At 46.6% G+C, this 12852-nt stretch overlaps 1 protein-coding gene across 1 annotated transcript in view; it reads left to right on the plus strand.

Annotated features, from left to right (window-relative positions):
* The window catches only part of Gk5 (glycerol kinase 5), an 89918-nt gene that overhangs the window by 42159 nt on the left and 34907 nt on the right, over positions 1–12852 (plus strand). Inside the window, exon 11 of the mRNA XM_051140464.1 lies at positions 761–865. Coding sequence (XP_050996421.1) covers positions 761–865 — 105 coding nt within the window. The remainder of the gene's footprint in view (positions 1–760; positions 866–12852) is intronic.

A 12852-nucleotide genomic window follows, 5' to 3' on the forward strand; every position in this document is an offset into this window, starting at 1 on the left:
ATGGCTGTGTCCCATTGTCATGACGAAGGGATTTGCTTGGAGCCTAAATAGAAGCACATCTTTGTAGTTTGTGCTCTGGCTAAGTGAGCTCTAGTAACCTTTAGTTTGCAATTAAAACACTTACTGCCATGTGTCTAGAGACATAGATGTAGCTGTGGCTATTAAAACCTGATAGTTGGGCTGAGCGTGGTGGCGCACACCTTTAATCCCAGCACTCGGAAGGCAGAGGCAGGTGGAGCTCTGTGAGTTCCAGGCCAGCCTGGTCTACAAAAGTGAATCTAGGACAACAGGGGCTTGAGAAACCCTGTATCAAACAAGCAAACGCACAATAGTTTGGGGCTGGTGATATAGCTCAGTGGTGGGGTATCTACCTAGCATGCACGAGGCCCTCGGTTCAATTCCTAGCTCCCCAAACCAAGACCAGCCTTCCAACAACAAAACAAACAAGAACAAAAGCAGAAACCCACCCTTTATATTTATTTCACATACCATATGCCAGACGCTGTGCTTGAGTCACTTGTACAAGTTAACTGTTTGTGCATACAGACGCTCTCTAGGGGACCCCTCTCTTCCCTTGTGGAAACGAAGGCTGAAAGTCCAGAAACCTGGTGTGGGCTGAGGTTTGAACTCGGCCAAGCTCCTTGCTTAAGCACTCTGCGGTTGTTTATATCCTTAAGCCATTATGTTGTGATCACTGCTGCAATGAGTTGTGTATTTCCCATATGACTTATATTGTTTATTTGTGTGTTTGCTTCCTAAGGCTTTTATCCACTCATTGGATGGAAGATTGGGCAAGAAGTTGTATATTTAGCTGAAAGCAATGCAGGAGACACGGGTACCGCTATAATATGGGCTCAAAAATTAGGTATGTCACCTTCCAACCAAATCCACAGGCCGGGCTTGAATTCAAGTTTGTCACATGGCTTTAGATCAGTAGGCAAAGAATGGACCATTCAAATGAGACATTAAAATAACATAGCCAGACACCGAGGCGCACACCTGTGATCCCAGCACTCAGGAGGCAGACGCAGGTGGATCTCAGTGAGTCCAAGGCCAGCCTAGTTTACAAAGCAAGTCCAGGACAGCCAGAGCTACACAGAGAAACCGTGTCTCAAAAACCTAAACAAACAAACAAACATGTTCTAGGAGAAAATATAGAATATTCCTTTAAAAAAATATTGGGTCGGTAAAGGTAAGGTCAGGAATCTCGAAAGAAAAAGAAAATGACGCTCCAAGGTTACAGAGAGTTTTGGGTGACTGTTCAGGCAGCAAACTGTCTCTGTCATCTTCTCATTTGGGAAGCTGCTAAGCTGCACTCCCTGTCTACTCAGGTAATTGATTTTATTCCTTCTCAAGTCTCTGATGGGGTTGAAGGCCAGATGGTTTGGTTTTATAATTAAGCTTAGTTGTTTAGGGGGTCAAGATATTTTTAGGTCTAGATAGATATTTTAAGTTGATAATGATGAGATATGATAGATATTGATTTACAGTCAGAATTTTAGATGCACCAAGATAGGAAAAATGTTTTCTTCAAGGCTGCCAAATACAAACAGCCAAAACACTAAGAATGTAACATTTATATAATTCCTGATTGCGTCATGGTTCTTCTTGCTGTAGGTAGTTTATTATATATGTGTGTTATAATATAAATGTATATGTAAAAATTTTTACAAATATTTAATAAAATAAGAAAGACACAAACAAACATCAGTGGAAATAGATGGGTTGGTAGGTAAAGGTGCTTGCAGCCAAGTCGGACGGTCATGAGTTCAGTCCCTGGGACCCACATGGTAGAAAGATAATTGGCTTTCACTGGTTATCATCTGATTTCCATGCATGGTCACACATGCACATATGTCTCCCCCTCCCCCATTATATAAATCAGTGACTTTAAGAATTTTGCTTTTAAAAAAAAAATTTTTTTTTTTGCTTTTGCCAGGCACGATGGCGCACGCCTTTAATCCCAGCACTTGGGAGGCAGAGGCTGGCGGATCACTGTGAGTTCTGTGTAGCCTTGGCTTTCCTAGACTCACTTTGTAGACCAGGCTGGCCTCGAACTCACAGCGATCCGCCTGCCTCTGCCTCCCGAGTGCTGGGGATTAAAGGCGTGTGCCACCACCGCCCGGCTTTATTATGTTTTTATTTAGTGTGTGTGTGTGTGTGTGTGTGTGTGTGTGTGTGTGTGTGTGTGTGTGTGTTCCATGGTATGAGTGGAGGTCACCTGTAGGAGTCAATTCTTTTTGTCATTTGTCTGTCTGCCTTACTATGTAGCTTTGGCTGGACTGGAATGCCCAATGTAGACCAGACTAGCCTTGAGTTCACAGAGCTCTGCCTGCCTCACTCACCTCTAAGATCAGAGGCATTCACACCACACTTAGCTATGTTGTTGTTGTCTTTTTAATCACATCTTATTTATTTTGTATGTATATACATGGGAAAAGGTGGAAGTCAGAGTATAATCCAAGGGAGTTGGGCTCGATCGCACCCTCTGTCTATCTGTCTGTCTGTCATCTGTCTGTCTGTCTCCACCACACGGGTCCTGGGGATCAATCTTAGGTTGTTAGGTTCAGCAGCTGGTCATTTTTGCCCACTGACCCATCCACCAACCCTGAGGAGTCAGATCTCGCTAGCACCATAAAGGTCCTGAGGATTGAACTTAAATCATCAAACTTGGTGACAGCTGATTTTGACCCACTGAGCCATCGTGCCAGGCTCTGCCTTTGTCCGTTATGAATAACAAACAACCCGTATATTATAAACCATATTTCATGCACAAAATGTGAAATATATACCTGTCTTAAGTCTGATTTCTCTTTCTTTTTGTTTTTTTGAGATAGGATTTCTCTGTGTAGCCCTGGCTATCCTGGACTTGCTTTGTAGACCAGGCTGGCCTCGAACTCACAGAGATCCACCATCCACTCACACAGATCCGCCAGCCTCTGGCTCCCTGAGCGCTGGCATTAAATGCGTGCACCACCATGCTCAGCTTAAGTCTGCTTTCTATTGCTGTAATAAAACACTGTGGGGAGGATATCCAAGGTCCCAGTTGGCCAAGGCAGGCACTGAAGCAGAGACCATGGAGGAGTGCTGCTTACCAGCTTGCCCCCTGCCGTTTACTCAGCCTGAGTTCTTACACAGCTCAGGACAACCTGCTGATGGGTGGCACCACCTGCAGTGAGTGAGATGCACCTTAATCTAGAAAATGCTCTACAGATTTGTCTATAGGCAATCTGATAGAGGTATTTTCTCAACAAGATTCTTCTTCCCAGATAACTCTAACTTGTATAAACAAAACACCATCCAGGACAGTACCAGACTGTTTATAATGGTAGTGATTATCATTCAGGAAAGCATGGTGTGAGCTGTGACTTTCTGCTTTACTGATTCGAATTAAGCTGATTTATTTAAACCAAAAAATAGTTACGTTGGCAGGAAACCCAGTCTTCATGGGAAGATGCCAAGAGTGTTTCCCCTTCCCTGGGCCAAACTCTGGGTCTTGCACATGTTAAGCACTGACATTACCACTGACTACATTCCTGCCCCCTCTCCCACTGCCCCTGCACCATGAGTCATAAGCATGCCGTTAGATGAGGGTTGATTGAGTCCGATAAAAGATAAAAGAAAGGACTGCCGTCAAAGCAGAGTGTCATGTTAGAATGTGAAGAGACTGGGAAAGCATCAGAGAGCAGGGGCCTTAAGGATTTTATAGGGCAGAAAAAGGAACCTTTGTGATGGAAAATTACATCAGCAAATCCAATCTCAGGGCCAAGGCAAAAAAAAAAAAAAAAAAGTTTTTTTTTTTCTGATGTTCTTATCATCTGTTGACCTTTATGTCCAGAGTGTCCCAGCTCCTAACTCCCTGCAGCTGGTCTCATTGTGGTGGTGGCTTTCTTGGTCAGGCACTGGGCTTCTCAGCTCCCCAGGCTCTTTGTTTTCTATCATTAACCTTTATAGTTACTTACCAAGAAAAAAAAAATCTCAGAGCTCTGCATCACCAAGCCTCCCTTCTAACGTGCACTTCCTCTAGCATTCTTGACGACTGTCTTTAAAAGCCCTAGAAGGGCCAGTGAGGTGGCACTTACTGCCAAGCTAGATGACTTGAGTTGGATACCCCAAACCTAATGATGGAAGGAGAGAACTGAATCTTACAGATTGTCCTCCCCACCCCCACCCCTCCCCTGCTCCCGCCCCGGCACCTAGTCATACTCACCCCCCCCAACATACACACAGGCACCATAGCCATACTCACCTCCCCCCCACACACACAGGCACCATAGCCATACTCACCCCCTCCCCACACACACACACAGGCACCATAGCCATACTCACCACACACACACACACACACACAGGCACCATAGCCATACTCACCCCCCCACACACACACACAGGCACCATAGCCATACTCACCTTCCCCCCCCCACACAGGCACCACCATAGCCATACTCCACCCCCCCCACACACACACACAGGCACCATAGCCTACTCACCCCCACACACTCAGGCACCATAGCCATACTCACCCCCCACACACACACTCAGGCAACATAGCCATACTCACCCCCCACACACACTCAGGCACCATAGCCATACTCACCACACACACACACACACACAGGCACCATAGCCATACTCACCCCCCACACACACTCAGGCACCATAGCCATACTCACCCCCCCCCACACACACTCAGGCACCATAGCCATACTCACCCCCCACACACACACAGGCACCATAGCCATACTCACCCCACACACACACTCAGGCACCATAGCCATACTCACCCCACACACACACACACACACACACACACAGACACCATAGCCATACTCACCCACACACACACACACACAGGCACCATAGCCATACTCACCACACACACACACACACACACACACACACACACACACACACAGGCACCATAGCCATACTCACCCCCCCACACACACACAGGCACCATAGCCATACTCACCCCACACACACTCAGGCACCATAGCCATACTCACCCCACACACACACACACACAGTACCATAGCCATACTCACCCCCCCCCCCCCCACACACAGGCACCATAGCCATACTCACCCCACACACACACACAGGCACCATAGCCATACTCACCCCCCCCACACACACACAGGCACCATAGCCATACTCACCCCACACACACACACAGGCACCATAGCCATACTCACCCCCACCACCAAAACCACAAAAACACAAACACAGGCACCATAGACCACAACACACACAGCACCACCACACACACACACACAGGCACCATAGCCATACTCACCCCCCCACACACACACACAGCACCATAGCCAAGACTCACCCACACACACACACACACACACACAACACCAACCACACACACACAACACCATAGCCATACTCACCCCACACACAGGCACCATAGCCATACTCACCCCCCCACACACACACAGCACCATAGCCAACACACTCCACCCCCCCACACACACACAGGCAACCATAGCATACACGCCACCACCACCCCCCCACACACACACAGGCACCATAGCCATACTCACCCCACACACACAACACAGGCACATAGCCATACTCACCCCCCCACACAAGGCACCATAGCCATACTCACCCCCCACACACAACACAGGCACCATAGCCATACTCACCCCCCACACACACACAGACACCATAGCCATACGCACCACTCCTACCCAACCGCCCCCCCCCCCCGTGAAATTCAATTAAAAATTTGTCAGGCCAGGCAAGGGAACTCCATTTCTCCAAAGCCAAAGGCAGAAGGGACAAATGGCTATCTGTTGGTGCCTGTTAGCACACCAGAGCACAAGCTGGCCTTTAGTATCACAAGCACCAAGCACCCGTTACACATTTCAAAGTCCAGCTATGACTATGGCCTAGCCCTTCTCACCCTCTCCGTGGGCTTCCTCCTCCCCTCCCCTCCCGCTCCTCTCTTGTTCCTGCTTCACTCATGGCTTGATCTAGTCTGCTGTGTATAGTCTATACCTCTTTATCTCTGGACTCCTCCAGATGCCCTGGCTGTACTCTCACACCCACAATAAAAACTTTCCCCCTAACTATACCATGGAGTGGTCAGTCATCAGCTTATACAGAAGTCACTTAAAAAGAAACGGGGCTGGAGAGGTGGCTCAGTGGTTAAGAGCACTGTCTGTTCTTCCAAAGGACCCAGGTTCAATTCCCAGCACCCACATGACAGCTCACAACTGTCTGTAATTCAGGTTCCAAGGGATCTGACACCCTCACACCAATGTTCATGAATTAAAAAAAAAAACACAAACATTAAATTAAAAAGAAACTTTAGGAAACTGGAAAATTGTTCAGTGGTAAGAGCACTAGCTATGAGGTTAAAAAATATTTTTGAAGCTTTAGAAACTTGGTGGTGCATACCTTTGATCACAGAGCTCGGGAGGCAAGAAGCAGGCAGATCTCTGAGTTTGAGACTACAAAGCTGATTTCCAGGACAACCAAGGCTGCCTGGAGAAGTCCTGCCTGGAAAAACAAACAAACAAAAAGAGGGCTGGTGAGATGGCTCAGAAGTTAAGAACACTGTCTGTTCTTCCAAAGGTCCTGAGTTCAATTCCCAGCAACCACATGGTAGGTCACAACTATCTATGTCCTCTTCTGGCCTGCAGACAGAATACTGTACAAATAAATAAATAAATGTTTTTTTTTTTTTAAAGAAAAGAAAGAAACATTAAAAAAACAAAAACACCAACACTATCCCACCCCCCAAAAAAACCCTTCTAGATTATCAGAAAAAAAAATCCATATTGCTTACATATTTCTTTTCTTTTTAGTTATAATGCTTTTCAGTTTTACCCCAGAAGTAGGAAGAAAAACCTATAACTTAATTTCACATTTCTTGTATTCCGAGTTCCATATGATGCTACGTGCCTGTTAGAGAATCTTTGCTGTCAGCAGGCCTGGGGCTGCTCCTGGCGTCTCTCACAGGGAGAAAGCCTGCCTGAGAGCCAGGATCCTGACCTTGAAGAGGAGCAGGACTCCTGGCTCTGATTGGAGACAAGCCCTGCCTGAGGCCAGTGCTGAAAAATGAAACAATTGTTTCAGCTGGAGATGGCAGTCTGTTGAAGCGTTCCCTTTGAGTCCCAGCTGTAGCTAATTCTTCGTCCACTTATCTGAAATCCACATAAAAAGTAACATGCATTTGAATGTATCCCTGTGAAAAATGAAATATGCGCCACACAACATACATGCTATAAGGTTTTGTGAAGAAGAGAGAGAAGGGGAAGGGCACCAGAGAGAGAGAGAGAGAGAGAGAGATGGAGATGAGATGGGTTTGCCCTATTTATAACCTGGGCGGGGACCACCTTGTAGCAGGCAGGTAATGACATCAGGTAGGTAGACTAGGGGCACGCTAACATTCCTTTTCTGAGAACCTTAATGAGTACACTGAAAAAAAAATTAATTGAATTCTGGAAAACAGGGCTTTTCAGACTGAGTGGCCCTGCCATTCCCCCAGGGTGTAAAGTAGCCTGAGCGATCCCCACAGGTTCTGGGCCAGGCAGGGCTGCTTAGAGACCCTGTTAGCTAGCATCTCCCCCTCCTCCACCCCCACCCTCACCCCCAGACGGTGTTTCTCTGTGTAGCCTTGGCTGTCCTGGACTCGCTTTGTAGACCAGGCTGGCCTTGAACTCAGCGATCCACCTGCCTCTGCCCCGAGTGCTGGGATTAAGGCGTGCGCCACCACGCCCGCCTTCCATTATCTATCTTTATTTCTAGTTTATTTCTTCTTTTTCACTGTTCTCCACAAGCCCTTCTCTAGACTTTCTGCTGTGCTCCCTTGCCTTCCCCTCTTCACTGTCTTTATTATTTCAGTCTGAACAAACATTTCACATCTTTAATCTTTACTCAGTTCATAAAGTGAGTGGATGTGCCCGGAACTGCATGTCGGATGGCACAGGTGACAGACACTCCAGCCCTTGTGGGAGTTCTAGTCTCCAAGAAAGACGTGCATTGACTGTAAATTTAAAAAAAATACGTGGTTGCAGTGGTGTGTATCCTGAGGCGTAGCTACGGGAGACAGGAGGATTTGCTGGAGCCCAGGTGCTCTTCAAGGCTAGCCTGCGTAACGTAGCAGGGCCTTGATTATGAAAGCAAGTCCACCATCACATCCGCTCCGTGGAGGACCCCTGTACTACATAGTGATCAGCAGGCCAGACAGCGGGGAGCTACCAGGTGAGATCGCGTCCATGAATATTGGGGGATATTATGGTACAGTGTTAGCGTGCTCCTAGCATGTTTAAGGCCCTGAGTTTCTTGCAAAAAAAAGTTTAAATTTAAACACACGTATTCATAAATATTTACAAAGATTTTATTTTTATTATTTATTTATTCATTTGGTTTTTTGGGACAGGGTTTTCTCTGTGTGGCCTTGGCTGTCCTGGACTCACTTTGTAGACCAGGCTGGCCTCAAACTCATCAGAGATCTGCCTGCCTCTGCCTCCCCGAGTGCAGGGATTAAAGGTGTGCAGCACTGTGCCCCACTACAAATATTTGTTTTATACGTACATATCAGTGCTAACTGTTAAGTAGAGGCAGCAGCAGAGTAAGTGCTTTCTGCCTGAAGGTCAGTAGGCTTCTTTAAAAGTGGTTAGGCTGGCCGTGCGGGGTGGCATATGCCTGTAATCCCAGCACTCAGGAGGCAGAAGCAGGCAGATCTCTGAATTCGAGGCCAGCCTGGTCCACAGAGCAAGTTCCAGGACAGGCAGGACTACACAGAGAAGCCCTGTCTGGGAAGCAAAACAAACAAAGTGGTGGAGCTGGATGCAGAAAAAGGATTAGGATGCTTGGTCAGGTGGAGGAGGCCTGTGGCCAAGGAGTGGTCCAAGCCCTGAGGACCACTGTGCAAAGATGGCAGGGGAAAGCACACCCCGTGCTCTGTGTCTCTTCTGCCGTGATGGCAGTTCACAGCTCCACCACCCTCCGCTGACAAAGGTCAGGGGACATCTGTCTTAGCAGAATCATTTTTAATTGCTAGTTCTAGTGTTTCTGCCTGCCCCAAGGAATCCTCACTCGACTTTTTTTTTTTTTTGATTTATTTATTATTATACACCGTGTTTTTGTCTACATGTATGTCTGTGCACCAGAAGAGGGCACTAGATCTCACTCTAGATGGCTGTGAGCCACCATGTGGTTGCTGGGAATTGAACTCAGGACCTCTTGAAGAGCAGACAGTGCTCTTAACCTCTGAGCTGTCTCTCCAGCCCCACACTCGACTTTTTCGTAAGTACACATTCCAGCCTTTTTATTTGAAGTAAATGGCTCCTGCTTTCTGACTCTTCCCCAAGAGAGATGAAGTCTGCCTCATTAGAGGAGATGGTTTTGTTTTTTTAACATGCCCGCAATCTCAGCATGGGAGGAGGTGAAAAGGGAATGCTGTGAGTTCCAGGTCAGCCTGGGTTAGAGTAAGCCTGTCCTCTCTGTGATAAGACATTGACCAAAACCTACGCCCGGGTTAACTGGGGACCATAGTGGAATGCTGCACACTGGCTTGCTTTCCTTGGCTTCCTCAGTTTACTTCCTTATACAGCCCAGGAGGACCTGCCCCAAGGTGATCCCATCCCCAGAGGGCCAGGCCTAGTCACATCAGTCACTAATCAAGAAAATGTCCACAGACAAGGCCACAGACCAGTCTTATGGAGGCAGTTCTTAGATTAAGGTTCCCTTACCAGGCGATTCTAGTTTTTATCAACTTGATAAAACCTTAACCAGCATAGAGACCCTGACCAAAAATAAACACGTAAATAAAAATTTTTTAAACTTATTTATTTGGCTGGGTATGGTGGCATACACCTGTAAATCCCAGTGCTCTGGAGGCAGATCTCTAAGAGTTCAAGGCCAACCTGGTCTACAAAGGGAGTCCAGGAAAGCCAGGGCTACACAGAGAAACCCTGCCTCAAACAACAAACAAAACTTATTTATTCATTTAAAAGACAGGGTCTCATTGGGTAGCTTCGGCTGGCCTGGAATTTACTACATAGTCCAGCCTGGCCTTGAACTCACAATCCTCCCACCTCAGCCTCTTGAGTCCTGGGATTACAGTCATGCACCACCAAGCCGGGATTATTTTACTGTTTAATGTGGAGCACTCTCATGGTTCCCCAAAACAGAGCCGTGTAAGTAGGTGCGCCAAGAGGAGTTAATGTATGTCTCTTCGCTCTGTCTCCCTGTGTTCTATATCGTCAATGGCCTCACAACTTCCTCAGGCTTGCACACAGGCACCCCTACTCCCCCTTACTCGTTGAGCCATCTTGCTGGCCCTCCTTATCGTAAAAACGTGCATGTCAGTTGGTAACAAATGTTCTTAATTCTACTTCAGTAGAAATTACGGGGTTTTTTGTTTTGGCGTTTTTGGTGGGTTCCCCCCCCCCCCCTGAAATTTTAGTTTCTCTGGATGTAAAATTCTGAAACAATAGTCTCTTTCATTATTTAAAAGATGTTCTGGCTGGGGTTAGCTCAGTGGCAGAGCACTTTTCCTGTCACACACCAGACCCTGGGCTTAATTCCCAGTACTGCAAAAATAAATACAAATAAAAGACAAAAAGCGCCATTGTTCTGTTAGCCTTTGGCTTCAGAGTTTCTGGTGAGAAATGTCCAGTTCACCATCGTTGAAATTCTTTTTTTTTGTTTTTTTTTTTTTTTTTTTTTTTTTGGTTTTTCGAGACAGGGTTTCTCTGTGTAGCCTTGGCCATCCTGGACTCACTTTGTAGACCAGGGCTGGCCTCAAACTCACAGTGATCCGCCTGCCTCTGCCTCCCGAGTGCTGCTCATTGAAATTCTTTTTCCTCAGGATGTAGTTTGGCTACGGTTTGTTTGGATTTCAGGTATGCCAGGCTGTCCTGGACCTGCCTAGGTAGCAGAGGGGGACGGTGAACTTGAGATCCTCCTCCACCTCCCAAATGCTGGGATTACAGATCTACACCGCTGCCTGGCTTATATGGTGCTGGGGACGGAGTCCAGGGCGTCATAAGTGCTAGGCAAGGGCACTACCAACTCAGACCCAGACCCAGACCCTCAATTTTGTTTTTCCTTTGCCTTTAGTTGTTGGCTTTGAGCTCTGTTATGTGTGTCTAAGCATGTGTTTCTGTTTGGAATGTGTTGAGACTCTTTCCTGCTTTCTTGGAGCACCCCCACACCCATGCCTCCCTCCCTCCCTTCTTCATGAGTCCGTTCTCACTCTGTAGTTCAACCTTCCAAATTCTTCCCCTCTCAGCCTCTCTGGTGCTGTGGTTACATGCTCGCACCGCTGTGCCCAGAGTATCGTTATCTGATACCTACATATCAATTATAAGCCGGGCAGTGGTGGCGCACGCCTTTAATCCCAGCAGAGGCAGAGGCAGGCGGATCGCTGTGAGTTTGAGGCCAGCCTGATCTACAAAGCGAGTCCAGGACAGCCAAGGCTACACAGAGAAATCTGTCTCGAAAAATGAACTAACCAAACAAAAAAAAATATCAATTATAGAAGCTTGGGGTGTAGTTGGACAATAGGGCATTTTCCTCTAGTAAGGCCCTGGGTTAGACCCACAACACCTCATAAAAGTCATCAAAGTCATGTGCATTCACAGGGCATGGTAGTATTACCAATAATCCTGGTAGTAGGACCAGGAGTTCAAGGCCACCCTTGACTGTAGTGAGTGACAGACCAGCTTAGGCTATGTGAGGCCCCATCTTTAAATATAAAGAAACCATTCATCTTAAAGGGGTGCCATATAATGGTTCAGTTCATGTGTTGGACCCTCTCATGTTTGAACCAGAGAAATGCATCTATTTCCTCAAACACATAGCCCTTCTTTATGGTGAAAGCCATGAGACATCTTCCTTCCTTCCAGCTTTTGCACTGTAGACCTGGGATCTTTGTGCACGTACCCTACTGAGCAATAGCTTTTGATTTGGGGGTGCTGAGGGTCCAACCTAGGGCCTTGTGCATGATTTCAGGAACCCCTGAATATATAGGGTTTTTTTTCTTCACTGTTGAAGTTTAGTAATTTATTTTTCTTTTTCTTTCTTTATATTATTACTTTTTTTTCCAAGACAGGGTTTCTCTATGTAGTCTTAGCTGTCCTGGAACTTGTTCTGGAGACCAGGCTGGCCTTGAGCTCACAGAGATCCACTTCCCTCTGCCTCCCAAGTACTGGGATTACAGGTGTGTCACCACTGCCCGGCTATCCTTGTAGTTTTGGATTTGGGGTTTTTTTTTTTTTTTTTTTTTTTCTCCCATAGTCCTAAAGGCTCTGTTTCTTCTGTTGGCTTCTTCAGCGTTTTCTCTACCCATGATAATTTCTGCCACCCTGCTTCCAGTTTGCCAGTGTCTCTCTATCGTCGCCATCTTTTGAGCCCATGCATTTTTCATTTCTAAAATTTTCATTTGGCCGTTCTTCATATCCTTCTTCTTTTTATTAATTGAGAAAGAATATTTTTAAAGATTTTAAAAATTTTTGTGTGTATTATTTGTACCATGTATGTCCTTGGGCCCTCAGAAGCCAGAAAAAGACCTCAGATCCCCTGGGGCTAGACTTAACAGACAGTTGTGAGCTGCCATGTGGGTGCAGGGGCTCAACCTGCGTCCACCAGAAACAGCCAGTGCTCCTACGGCATCTCCGTCTCTCCAGCTCCCTTCCTTTGCTTTGCTGCGCCACTGTCTTGTTTCAAGTCTGCTTCTCAGACCGTGGCCATCATAGCTGTCTCAAAGGTTTTCTGATAATTTTAGTGTCTGTGGCATTGTGGTTTATTGTCTTGATTCCTTGCAAGGTATCAAGACAGTCAATTGAATTCTGACGTTAGGCTGTTTATGAGACTCTTGTTTAA

This window comes from Acomys russatus, chromosome 32 (genome assembly GCF_903995435.1).
Source record: "Acomys russatus chromosome 32, mAcoRus1.1, whole genome shotgun sequence".
NCBI lineage: Eukaryota > Metazoa > Chordata > Mammalia > Rodentia > Muridae > Acomys > Acomys russatus.